The sequence below is a fragment of the Somniosus microcephalus genome, chromosome 12, assembly GCF_052327205.1.
Source record: "Somniosus microcephalus isolate GS21.2 chromosome 12, FLI_Smic_1.0, whole genome shotgun sequence".
NCBI classification, from domain to species: domain Eukaryota; kingdom Metazoa; phylum Chordata; class Chondrichthyes; order Squaliformes; family Somniosidae; genus Somniosus; species Somniosus microcephalus.
Window position 1 is genome coordinate 8,439,717 of NC_140998.1, and position 13,125 is coordinate 8,452,841.

Below are 13,125 nucleotides of genomic sequence, written 5' to 3' on the forward strand. Positions count from 1 at the left end.
GGAGAGGGGGAGTGGGGAGAGTGGGAGGGAGTGGGGAGGGGGAGAGGGGGAGTGGGGAGAGTGGGAGGGAGTGGGGGAGGGAGTGGGGGAGAGGGAGTGGGGGAGGGGGAGTGGGGAGAGTGGGAGGGAGAGGGGGAGTGGGGAGAGTGGGAGGGAGAGGGGGAGTGGGGAGAGTGGGAGGGAGTGGGGGAGGGGGAGTGGGGAGAGTGGGAGGGAGTGGGGGAGGGGGAGTGGGGGAGGGGAGAGTGGGAGGGAGTGGGGAGAGTGGGAGGGAGTGGGGAGAGGGTGAGTCGGGGAGTGGGGAGTCGGGGAGTGGGGAGAGGGGGAGGGAGTGGGGAGAGGGGGAGGGAGTGGGGAGAGGGGGAGTCGGGGAGTGGGGGAGGGGGAGAGTGGGGGAGGGGGGGAAGGGGGAGAGTGGGGGAGGGGGGGAAGGGGGAGAGTGGGGGAGTGTGGGGGAGGGGGAGAGTGGGGGAGGGGGGGAAGGGGGAGAGTGGGGGAGGGGGGAAGGGGGAGAGTGGGGGAGTGGGGGAGGGGGAGAGTGAGGAGTGGGGGAGTGGGTGTTGACCAGCCCTGTGCATATTCTTTGATCCTCTCTGTCCGATATTGATTTTTCTTTTTTTTTAAACATTTCACTTTTCTTTGCTGTGTAAAGGGGACGGTCTAAATTGATGGGGTTGTTTTTCTAATTCTCTCGCGCTCTCATTTGTCAAGTTTAGCGTTGTGTTAGCTTGACATCTGTGAGCACTTACCCACTAGAACCTGGCTGTTCGCTGCACTCCCTCAGTACTTAAACTCAAGTTGAAACACAGAACAGATTACAACTCGTGGACACGAGTCTGGATTTAACTCAACTGAAAACATCTCAGCTTTCATAATGAGCCGATTTTAACTCCCTAACTTTCTCCCTGCCCCTCTCCTGACAGAAACCTTCTTCACACCAAGGGTGGTGGAAATCTGGAACTCTCTCCCCCAAAAGGCTGTGGGTGCTGGGGGTCGATTAAAATTGAAGACTGAGATTGATGGATTTGTGTTGGGTAAGGGTAACAGGAGATAAGAAGAACTTAAGAATCAGGAGCAGGAGTAGGCCATTCGGCCCCTCGAGCCTGCTCCGCCATTCAATGAGATCATGGCTGATCATCAAGCTCAACTCCACCTTCCCGCACTATTCCCATATCCCTCGATTCCCCTAGAGTCCAAAGATCTATCTATCTCAGCCTTGAATATACTCAAAGCCTCAGCATTCACAGCCCTCTGGGGCAGAGAATTCCAAAGATTCACAACCCTCTGAGTGAAGAAATTCCTCCTCATCTCAGTCCTAAATGGCCGACCCCTTATCCTGAGACTGTGACCCCTGGTTCTGGACTCTCCAGCCAGGGGAAACATCCTCTCGGCATCGATCCTGTCAAGCTCTCTAAGATACGGAGCGAAGGTGGTTAACTGGGGCTGGGGTACAGATCAGTAATGATCTAACTGAATGGCAGAACAGGTTGGAGGGGTAGAACGGCCTTCTCCTGTTCCTGCGGTTTTCTGTTAAAGACGCGCTATAAATGGTAGTGACTGCCAGCCTCACCTGACCACTAACCACTCACTCTTCCCGTAGGAAGAGGTCACTGGAGAATGAGGAGAAGCAGGAACGCTGCCTCATGTTTTCCCGTGTCGAGCCCAGTGTCCTTGATGCCAAGTTTAGTCTCTTGTCTGGTCCCCCGGTTGAGATCAGGTGATTCGGAACAGATTGAGGCTGAAGCCTGCGGACCAGGATGGGCTATGTGCCTCAGTACCACAATGGATCGAGTTCAGATCCAGTGAACTCCCAGATGAACATGGGGGGGGTACGATGTTTTGACATCAGTATGTGCGCAGCATCAGTACTCAAGGGTCCTGGGCAAACAGCCTCCATCCTTGGAAATCCTAACATTAGATGTCAGCGGCAGTACTGAGGGAGCGCTGCACTGTCGGAGGGGCAGTACTGAGGGAGAGCTGCACTGTCGGAGGGGCAGTACTGAGGGATCGCTGCACTGTCGGAGGGGCAGTACTGAGGGAGCGCTGCACTGTCAGAGGGGCAGTACTGAGGGAGTGCTGCACTGTCGGAGGGGCAGTACTGAGGGAGAGCCGCACTGTCGGAGGGGCAGTACTGAGGGAGAGCCGCACTGTCGGAGGGGCAGTACTGAGGGAGCGCTGCACTGTCGGAGGGGCAGTACTGAGGGAGCGCTGCACTGTTGGAGGGGCAGTACTGAGGGAGCGCCGCACTGTCGGAGGGGCAGTACTGAGGGAGTTCTGCACTGTCGGAGGGGCAGTACTGAGGGAGCGCTGCACTGTCGGAGGGGCAGTACTGAGGGAGCGCTGCACTGTCGGAGGGGCAGTACTGAGGGAGAGCTGCACTGTCGGAGGGGCAGTACTGAGGGATCGCTGCACTGTCGGAGGGGCAGTACTGAGGGAGCGCTGCACTGTCGGAGGGGCAGTACTGAGGGAGCGCTGCACTGTCGGAGGGGAAGTACTGAGGGAGAGCCGCACTGTCGGAGGGGCAGTACTGAGGGAGCGCTGCACTGTCGGAGGGGCAGTACTGAGGGAGCGCTGCACTGTCGGAGGGGCGGTACTGAGGGAGCGCTGCACTGTCGGAGGGGCGGGTACTGAGGGAGTGCTGCACTGTTGGAGGGGCAGTACTGAGGGAGTGCTGCACTGTTGGAGGGGCAGTACTGAGGGAGCGCCGCACTGTCGGAGGGGCAGTACTGAGGGAGTGTTGCACTGTCGGAGAGGCAGTACTGAGGGAGTGCTGCACTGTCGGAGGGGCAGTACTGAGGGAGTGCTGCACTGTCGGAGAGGCAGTACTGAGGGAGTGCTGCACTGTCGGAGGGGCAGTACTGAGGGAGCACCGCACTGTCGGAGGGGCAGTATTGAGGGAGTGCTGCACTGTCGGAGGGGCAGTACTGAGGGAGTGCTGCACTGTCGGAGGGACAGTACTGAGGGAGTGCTGCACTGTCGGAGGTGTCATCTTTCAGATGAGGCATTAAACCGAGGCGCCGTCTGCTCTCTCCGGTGGACGTAAAGGATCCCACGGCACTATTTCGAAGCGGAGGCGAGTTCTCCCCGGTGTCCTGGCCAATATTTCACCCTCAACAAATTATCTGGTCATTTATCTGTTTGTGGGATCTTGTGAAATCATAGAAGTTTACAGCACAGAAGGAGGCCATTCGGTCCATGCCGGCCGACAAAGAGCTATCCACCCTAATCCCACTTTCCAGCACTTCATGTGCATATCCAAGTACTTTTTAAATGTGATGAGGGTTTCTGCCTCTACCACCCTTTCAGGCAGTGAGTTCCAGATCCCCACCACCCTCTGGGTGAAAGATTTCTCCTCAAATCCCCTCTAAACCTTCAGCCAATTACTTTAAATCTATGCCCCCTGGTTATTGATCCCTCGGCTAAGGGAAATAGGTCCTTCCTATCCACTCTCTCTAGGCCCCTCATAATTTTATACACCTCAATTAAATCTCCCCTCAGCCTCCTCTGCTCCAAAGAAAACAACCCCAGCCTATCCAATCTTTCCTCATAGCTAAAATTCCCCAGTCCTGGCAACATCCTCGTAAATCTCCTCTGCACCCACTCTGGTGCAATCACATCCTTCCTGTAATGTGGTGACCAGAACTGTACGCAGTATTCTAGCTGTGGCCTAACTATTGTTCTATACAGTTCAAGCATAACCTCCCTGCTCTTATTTTCTATGCCTCGGCTAATAAAGGCAAGTATCCCGTATGTCTTCTTAACTGTTGGATCCGTGATTCTTAGAGTATGATGTTTTCCAATAACTACACGGAGGCTGTAACTTAACAATCAACAGGTGTTTACTGGAGTAGGGTAGTCTCAAGACTGGGGGTACAGGGGCATGCTCAAGGCTTATATACAGGGGTGGTCACTGCCGGTACTACAGTATACAGGAGCTGTAAAAGTAGTTCTCTCTTAAAGGTACATACACTACAATTCCTCCCCTTTTAGATTAGCAGTACCCATAATATTCAAATAACAATTAACACTTTAACATGCACATTAAACAACAATAGTCCATTTATAGATTCAGTCTTTGGGGCGGCTTCCTGATCCTTTCTGGATAGCGCCTTTCCTGAGGTTCTTGTTCTTGGTGCGGAGGCGATTCTGGCCCCCTTTCGTCGGTTAGTTCATCAGTTTCCACTGCTACTGTTTCTGAGGTAGATGCTACCGGTATGTCGAGTTCATCCCCAGGTACGCAAGACATGGGGTTGACTCGTGCCTGTGACGCTAAGATCTGATCGACGTGGCGTCTCACAATGTTCTCCCCGACATCCACTGTGTACATTAATGGCCCCTGCCATGTGCATATCGTTCCGGGTTGCCATTTCTCTGTTCGGTAGTCACGGGCCAAGACTGGTTGTCCTACATTGAAGCTCCTTGTCGGCTTCTCATTGATGTGCTGGAATTGTTTATCCTCAACATTTCTTCGCACATTGGGTCTGAGCAAATCCAGACGAGATCTCAGCCTTCGGTTAAAGAACATCATGGCCGGGGTCTGGTTGGTAACTGCATGTGTCGCATTTCTGTAGGCTAACAGGAAATTGTCCACCTTATGCTATAGTGGAATTTCATCATCGCACATGGCCTTTATTGCCTTTTTAAAGGTTTGTACGAACCTCTCAGCCAATCCATTTGTGGCTGGATGATACGGGGCGGATGTGTAATGCCTTACCCCATTCCTTCTCATAAATTCCCGAAACTCTTCGGACACAAACTGTGGTCCATTATCAGAGCAAATCTGCTCTGGCAAGCCGTTCCTGGCAAATATGGTCCGTAGGACTGCAATCGTTTTCTCTGTAGTGGTTGAGGACATTTTTATCACCTCAGGCCATTTTGAGTGAGCATCCACTGCTATTAAGAACATTGAGTCCATGAATGGACCAGCAAAATCAATATGCACCCGTTGCCATGGAGAGGAGGGCCACTCCCATGGGTGTAGAGGGGCATGTGGGGGTGCATTTTGGACCTTCTGGCATCCTGAGCAGCTCTTGGTTAGGTCCTCGATTTGTTGATCGATCCCCGGCCACCACACATAAGCCCTAGCAAGGCTTTTCATTTTCACCCCTCCCAGATGACCTTCGTGAAGCTCATTTAGCACTCTCTCCCTTAACTTGGGTGGAATTACCACTCGGGATCCACACATCACTGTCCCCTGGCATACTGACAGCTGTTCTCTTCTGGATGAGAATGCTGGCAACAGTTAGTCGCCATGTGTTGGCCATCCCCTCACTGTCAAATCATATACCCGAGACAGTGTCGGATCATTGCGGGTCTCCTTCTCTATATCCGCGTTAGTTACTGGCAATCGTTCAATTATTGACGAATAAAATATCTCGATAGGGTCCACTGCTGGTGCTTCCTCCACAGTAGGCAGTAGCAGGCGTGATAGCCCATCAGCGTTTCCATGCTGTTTCGTGCCTTTATATTCTCTATTTTATTTTGGTTCGCCCCTAGAAAAAGGGACCATCTTTATAACCGTTGTGCAGTCATCACCGGAACGCCCTTCTTAGGATTAAAGATGGAGACAAGTGGTTGGTGGTCAGTCAGCAAGGTGAACTTCTGCCCATGCAGATAGTGGTTGAATTTTTTTACTCCCCATACTAGGCTGAGGGCCTCCCTGTCAATCTGGGCGTAGTTGCGCTCGGCTGAGGTTAGTGACCGAGACGCAAAGGCTACTGGCCTCTCCAACCCGTCTGGGAATTTGTGCGACAGCACCGCTCCAATACCATAGGGTGATGCATCACATGCCAAACAAATTGGTAGTGCTGGGTTGAAATGGGCCAACACCTCTTTTGATGTGATCAATTCTTTGCACTTCTGGAAAGCTCGTTTACGTTCGTCATTCCACTTGCATGGTACCCCCGTTTGCAGTAGGGTGTTCAGTGGGTGTAATACTGTCGACAAATTTGGTAAGAACTTATGGTAGTAGTTCACCAGCCCGAGGAACGACCTCAGTTGTGACACATTTTCCGGTGCTGGAGCCTTGACTACTGCCTCAATCTTTTCAGGGGACTTATGTAACCCCTCTTCATCAATAACGTGGCCACAATACGAGATCTGCTTCTGGAAAAACTCGCACTTGTGGCGATTAGCTCGTAGCCCATATTCCTTTAATCTAGTGAGCACCTTCTCCAGGTTGGCGAGGTGATCACTGTCATTTTCGCCCGTGACCAGGATGTCGTCCAAATAACACTGGGTCCCTGGAATCCCTTGCAGGACTTGATCCATCGCCCTTTGCCAAATAGCTGGAGCCGATGCTACCCCGAACACCAGCCGGTTGTATTGGTAGAGACCTTTATGAGTGTTGATTGTGAGGTATTGTTTCGAGGCTTCTTCTACCTCTATTTGCAAGTACGCCTGGGCTAGATCAATTTTGGTGAAGCGTTTACCTCCAGATAGCGAGGCAAAAATATCCTCAATCCGTGGAAGCGGATATTGTACCGTGTGAAGGACTGGGTTCATTGTCACCTTAAAATCCCCACAGATGCAGACCTTCTTTGGTTCCCCAGGCGTATTACTCAACGACCTCTTCATTACAGGAATGATGGGTGTAGCCCACTCGCTCCAGTCTACTTTGGACAGTACTCCTGAACGTTCCAACCCTTCCAGCTGTGCTTCGACGGTTGGTCGGATCGCATAAGGCACTGGTCTGGCCTTAAGAAACTTTGGGCTTGCATTTTCCTCTATTTTAATCGTTGCTGTTATGCCTTTTAGTGTTCCAAGTCCCTCCTGGAACACTTCTTTTGCGTCAGTTAGCATTTTTGACAGTCGTCCAGGTGTGACGTCATCATCCTTTTTGGCCTCAACCTTCAGTGCCTGTATGGAATGCCAATCTAATTGTATCTTCCGGATCCATTCACGTCCTAGTCGTGGTGGTCCTCCATCTGGCAATACATATAGGTCCATTTTAGGTATTTCCTGGCCTTTGTATATCACTTTCACCCTTATTTTTCCTTTGGGGTAGACTTTTTGCCCCGTATACGTCTTCAAGACAATCTCTGTAGCTTTCAAGGGTATATGTGAAAATAGCCGCTTGTAGTCCCTTTGGTTTATGACTGTTAGGGCTGATCCTGTGTCCAATTCCATTTTCACTTGGACTCCGTCTATCTTGAGCGTGACCCAGATAGTCTGGTGATCCTCCATTTTGGTTACCTTATGTAGTTTCAGACAACCCAGCTCCTTGCTTCCGGAGTCTGTATCACTTTTCTGTTCGTCTGAACTACTGTCCATCACCTTATGTACCTTTTTGTACTTCTCCTGTGGAGATTTCTTGCTGTTGGTTTTCTTCCCTGACCTGCAGACTCTTGCTATGTGTCCTGCTTTTCCACACTGTCTGCACACTTTGTCCTTGAACCAACAATCCTTCTGGTCGTGTGTTGTTCTGCTGCAGCGATAACACTTCCCTGCTCCATATGACATTTCATTGGTGCCATATTCTTGCGGTCTCCGTTGTATCTCTGCAGCACCCCGTGCGGCTGCTTCATGTGATACTGCCATGCTGAAAGCCTTGTCCAGCGTAAGATCCTTTTCTGATAGAAGCCGTTTCTGGGTTCCTTCACTTTGAAGCCCACACACAAACTTGTCCCTTAACGTATCTGCTAGTCCCACTCCGAACTGGCAGTGTTTCGATAGCTTGCGCAGTTCCGTTAAGTACTCAGCATTACTTTCGTCTTTATGCTGGTTCCGTTTGTGGAACTTAAATCTTTCTGCTATCAGCAGCGGTGTGGGGTTTAAATGGTCCTGTAGGATTTCTACTGTGCTTCCGAAATTCTTATCCACGGGCTTCTCTGGGGTTATTAGGTTTCGCAGTAAGCCATAAGTTTTTGCACCCATGGAATTTAACAAAACCAGTGCTTTCCTAGCATCTGGCACTTCATTCGCCCTGCAGTACACCTCAATGCGTTCCACATATGTCGCCCAATCTTCGACTTCATTGTCGAACGCAGAGATACTGCCACTCTTCGGCATCCCTGGGTGTGATTTAACTGTCAAAAATGGCGTCTCCCGCGCTCTCCCTTCTTCTCTGCTGGCACAAAATGGCGTCTCCCGCACTTTCCTTTCTTCCCGCGCTCGCCCTTCTTCTCCGCTGCGACTTCTAAAAATGGTGTCTCTCGCACTCTCCCTTCTTCTCCGCGGCTCAATGGCGTCTCCCGCACTCTCCCTTCTTCTCCCCGCGGACGCTGTTCAGCCCTTGAGCCCTGGCTGTGCTCTGCGCATTCTCCTGTGCGCCTTTCCCGTTTCCGCCGCTCGGTCCTGAACCCGGCTGCTGCTTTACCCTCTCTCTCTCTGTTTTTGTTTTTCCTCGACGCCACTCGGTTTTCAACTCCCGGCTGCGCCCTGTGCGCTTCACCCTCTCTCTTACCCCGTCGACGCTGCTCGGCTTTTTCTCTGCCGTCGGTCGGCTCCAGCCGCCGCTGTCTGGGAAGGGTCTGCACTGTACCTGTTGCCAGTCTGTTGCTGGATCGTCGTGGCTGGGGAACCAAGCCCGGCTCTCAACAGCCTCCCTTGCGATGTTCACTCTCTGCCGGACGACTGGGCGGTTGCTCGTGGTCGACGCCCGTGCTTCTGGCCTCGACTTTCTTCCACCGCCCTCCTGGAGCGAATCCTTGAAGGGAAATGCAGAGTTGCAGGTAGATTCGAATTGACCTCGTCGCCACTGTTGGATCCGTGATTCTTAGAGTATGATGTTTTCCAATAACTACACGGAGGCTGTAACTTAACAATCAACAGGTGTTTACTGGAGTAGGGTAGTCTCAAGACTGGCAGTACAGAGGCATGCTCAAGGCTTATATACAGGGGTGGTCACTGCTGGTACTACAGTATACAGGAGCTGTAAAAGTAGTTCTCTCTTAAAGGTACATACACTACATTAACCACCTTCAGGGATCTGTGGACATGCACTCCAAGGTCCCTCTGATCTTCTGCACTTCTCAGTGTCCTACCATTTATAGTGTATTCCCTTGCCTTGTTAGCCCTCCCCAAATGCATTACCTCACACTTCTCCAGATTGAATTCCATCTGCCACTGTGCTGCCCACCTGACCAGTCCATTGATATCTTCCTGCAGTCTGCAGCTTTCTTCTTCATTATCAACCACACGGCCAATTTTTATATCATCTGCAAACTTCTTAATCATACTTCCTACATTCAAGTCCAAATCATTGATATATATCACAAAAAGCAAAGGACTCAGTACTGAGCCCTGCGGAACCCCACTGGAAACCCCCTTCCAGTCACAAAAACACTCTTCGACCATTACCCTTTGTTTCCTGCCTCTGAGCCAATTTTGGATCCAACTTGCCACTTTACCTTGGATCCCATGGGCTTTTACTTTCATGACCAGTCTGCCATGTGGGACCTTATCAAAGGCCTTGCTAAAATCCATATAGACTACACCAAACGCACTACCCTCATCGACCTCCTTGTTACCTCCTCAAAAAATTCAATCAAGTTAATCAGACATGGCTGTCCCTTAACAAATCCATGCTGACTGTCCCTGATTAATCCATGTCATTCTAAATGAAGATTTATCCTGTCCATCCGAATTTTTTCCAATAATTTTCCCACCACCGAGGTTCGGCTGACTGACCTGTAATTACTCGGTCTATCCCTTTCTCCCTGTTTTAACAACGATACCACGTTAGCAATCCTCCAGTCCTCTGGCACCACACCTGTTGCCAGAGAGGATTGGGAAATGATGGTCAGAGCCTCTGCTATTTCCTCTCTTGCTTCTCTTAACAGTCTGGGATACATTTCATCCGGGCCTGGGGGTTTATCCACTTTCAAAGATGCTAAACCCCTTAATACTTCCTCTTTCACTATGTTTATTTCATCGAATATTTCACACTCCTCCTCCCTGATCGCAATGTCTGCATCGTCCCTCTCTTTTGTGAAAACAGACGCAAAGTATTCATTAAGAACCCTACCCCTGTCTTCTGCCTCCACACACAGGTTCCCTTTATGGACCCTAATAGGCCCTACTCTTACTTTAGTTATTCTCTTGCTCTTAATGTATTTATAAAACATCTTTGGGTTTTCCTTGATTTTACTTGCCAATATTTTTCCATGCCCTCTCTTTGCTTTCCTAATTTCCTTTTTGATTTCACCCCTGCACTTTCTATACTCCTCTCGGCTTTCTGTAGTATTGAGCCCTCGGTATCTGTCATAAGCTTCCCTTTTTTTCTTTATCCTACCCTGTATGCCCCTTGACATCCAGGGAGCTCTAGATTTGTTAGTCCCACCCTTTTTCTTTAAGGGAACATACTTGCTCTGAACCCTCACTATCTCCTCCTTGAATGCCTCCCACTGCTCTGACACGGATTTACCTTCAAGTTTCTGGCTCCAGTCCACTTTGGTTAAATCACCTCTCAGCTTAGTAAAATTAGCTTTTCCCAATTGAGAACTTTTGTTCCTCGTCCTTCCTTGTCCTTTTTCCATAACTACCCTAAATCTAACTGAATTATGCTCTCTACCACCAATATGCTCTCCCACTGATACCCTTTCCACCTGCCCAGCTTCATTCCCTAAAACTAGGTCCAGCACTGCCCCCTCTCTTGTTGGGCTTGCTACGTACTGGCAAAAAAAATTCTCCTGAATGCATTTGAAGAATTCTGCTCCCTCTATACCTTTCACACTCATTTTATCCCAGTTAATATTAGGGAAGTTGAAATCCCCTACAATTACTGCCCTATTTTTGCACGTGTCAGAAATTTGCCTACATATTTTCTCTTCTATCTCCCTCTCGCTGTTCGGAGGTCGATAGTCCACTCCCAGCAGTGTGACTGCCCCTTTTTTGTTTTTCAGTTCCACCCATATGGCCTCATTTGATGATCCTTCTAAGATATCATCCCTCCTCACAGCTGTAATTGTTTCTTTAATCAATATTGCGACCCCCCTCCTTTTTGATCCCCCTCTCTATCTCGTCTGAAAACCCTGTAACCAGGAATGTTGAGCTGCCATTCCTGCCCTTCTTTCAGCCATGTCTCAGTAATAGTTAGATCATACTCCCACGTGTCTATCTGTGCCCTCAGCTCATCTGCTTTATTCCCTAGACTCCTTGCGTTGAAGTATATACCATTTAGCACTGCCAAACTCCCTTGTTGTCTATTTTCTAGCCTTTGTTTTCTCTGCCTTCCAAACCCACTTACTAAATTTTTGCCTTCCATTTCCAGCTTTGCTTCTCTCCCTTCTGAATCCACTCTCAGGTTCCCATCCCCCTGTCAAGCTAGTTTAAACCCTCCCCAACATCACTAGCAAACCCTCCCATGAGGCTATTGGTTCCGGCTCTGTTGAGGTGCAGCCCGTCCGGCCTGTACAGGTCCCACCTTCACCAGAAATGGTCCCAATGCCTCAGGAATCGAAAGCCCTCCCTCCTGCACCATCTCTCCAGCCACACATTCATCTGCTCTATCCTCCTATTCCTGTACTCACTAGCCTGCAGGACCTCATCCCTCTTTCTACCTATGTCGCTGGTACCGATGTGGACCACAACCTCTGGCTGTTCACCCTCCCCCCTCAGCATGTTCTGCAGCCGCTCAGTGACATCCTGGCACCAGGGAGGCAACATACCATCCTGGAATCACGTCTGCAGCCGCAGAAACGCCTGGCTATTCCCTGAACTATCGAATCCCCTACCACTATTGCTCTTCCACTCTTCTTCCTCCCGACCTGTGCAGCTGAGCCACCCATGGTGCCATGGACCTGTCTCTGGCTGCTCTCCCCAGAGGAACCATCACCCTCAACAGTATCCAGAACGGAATACTGGTTGGAGAGCGCAATGCACTCTGGGGACTCCTGCACTACCTGCCTGGTCCTCCTCTTCTGTCTGGCGGTCACCCATTCCCTCTCTGCCCGCATATTCTTAAGCTGTGGGGTGACCACCTCCTGAAACGTGCTATCCACGTAACTCTCGGCCTCGCGGATGCACCGCAGTGACGCCGGCCACCGCTCAAGTTCCGAAACCCGGAGCTCGAGCTGCTGTAGCTGGCGACACTTCCCGCACACGTGGTCGTCCAGACCACGGGAGGTGTCCAGGACTTCCCACATGGCACAGGATGTGCATTCCACAGGACGGAGCTGCCCTGCCATGCCTCTGTATAATATACCAAGAACTATCTTGACAGAAATAAACTTAAAAACTTAACAAAATACACTCACCAGCTACTCACCAATCAGCTCTCTCCCTCTAGTAAAAGGCTAGCAGAAATACACTTAAAACTTAACAAAAAACTTAACAGAAAATACCCACCAGCTACTCATCAATCAGCTCCCTTGGGCCGACGTCACTTCTGAATTCTGACGTCCCTCCTGTGTTGAGCTCCTCTCGCTGACTGTGCCTCTCGCAGGTCCGCCGCTCAGCTCCGGAGATTGGCCGCGACGTTTCCCACATTACAACAGTGACTGCACTTCAAAAGTACTTCACTGGCTGTAAAGCGCTTTGGGACGTGCTGAAGTCGTTAAAGGCGCGGCAGAAATTCTCTCACCCTTGCCCACACTGCTCTGTGCTCCCAATCTCAGCCACTGGGAGGCGAAGCACCTCCAAGAAGCGGTTGGGGGAGCGAGGAATGAAAGGGAGGGTTCGGGCGGGTAGGCTCGGTCTGGCACACATCCAAAACAGATAGTTCCCAGAGCAGACCGAGTCCAGGCCCCGAGGCAGCAGGAGGACCGAGGCCCAGTGGCTCCTGTGGAGAGAGGAGAAAGCAGGTGTGATATTTCCCCCTCACCTGTCCAGAATGAGATCCGGGGCGAACAGGAGCTTGCCGGGATATTCAATCGATCTCCACATCAAGCCCACCATTAAAACCTCCAGCCAGCAACACTCCAGCAGTTGCACCTGGTCGTGGAGATCCAGCTCAACGAAACCTAGAGAGAACAAGACAACATCAAACGTTGGCTGTGTAGGTGGGGATATTTCCCTGTGTGTGACTGGCCTTGACTTTAAATCTTGGCGGGAGGGGCCAAGGCGGACAGCAGCGTGAAGATTATCAGCAAGCTCCCACAAACAGCAATGATATAAATGACCAAATAATCTGTTTTACTGAGGTAGGATGAGGGATAAATATTGGGGAGAACTCCACTGTTCTTC

The 13,125-nt window shown here is 50.8% G+C and overlaps 1 protein-coding gene across 1 annotated transcript in view; it reads right to left on the reverse strand.

The window, feature by feature from the left end:
• Positions 1-13,125, reverse strand: part of esr2a (estrogen receptor 2a) — a 450,714-nt gene that overhangs the window by 202,643 nt on the left and 234,946 nt on the right. The window contains exon 5 of the mRNA XM_086004166.1: positions 12,764-12,902. Within this exon, the coding sequence (XP_085860292.1) occupies positions 12,764-12,902 (139 nt within the window). The remainder of the gene's footprint in view (positions 1-12,763; positions 12,903-13,125) is intronic.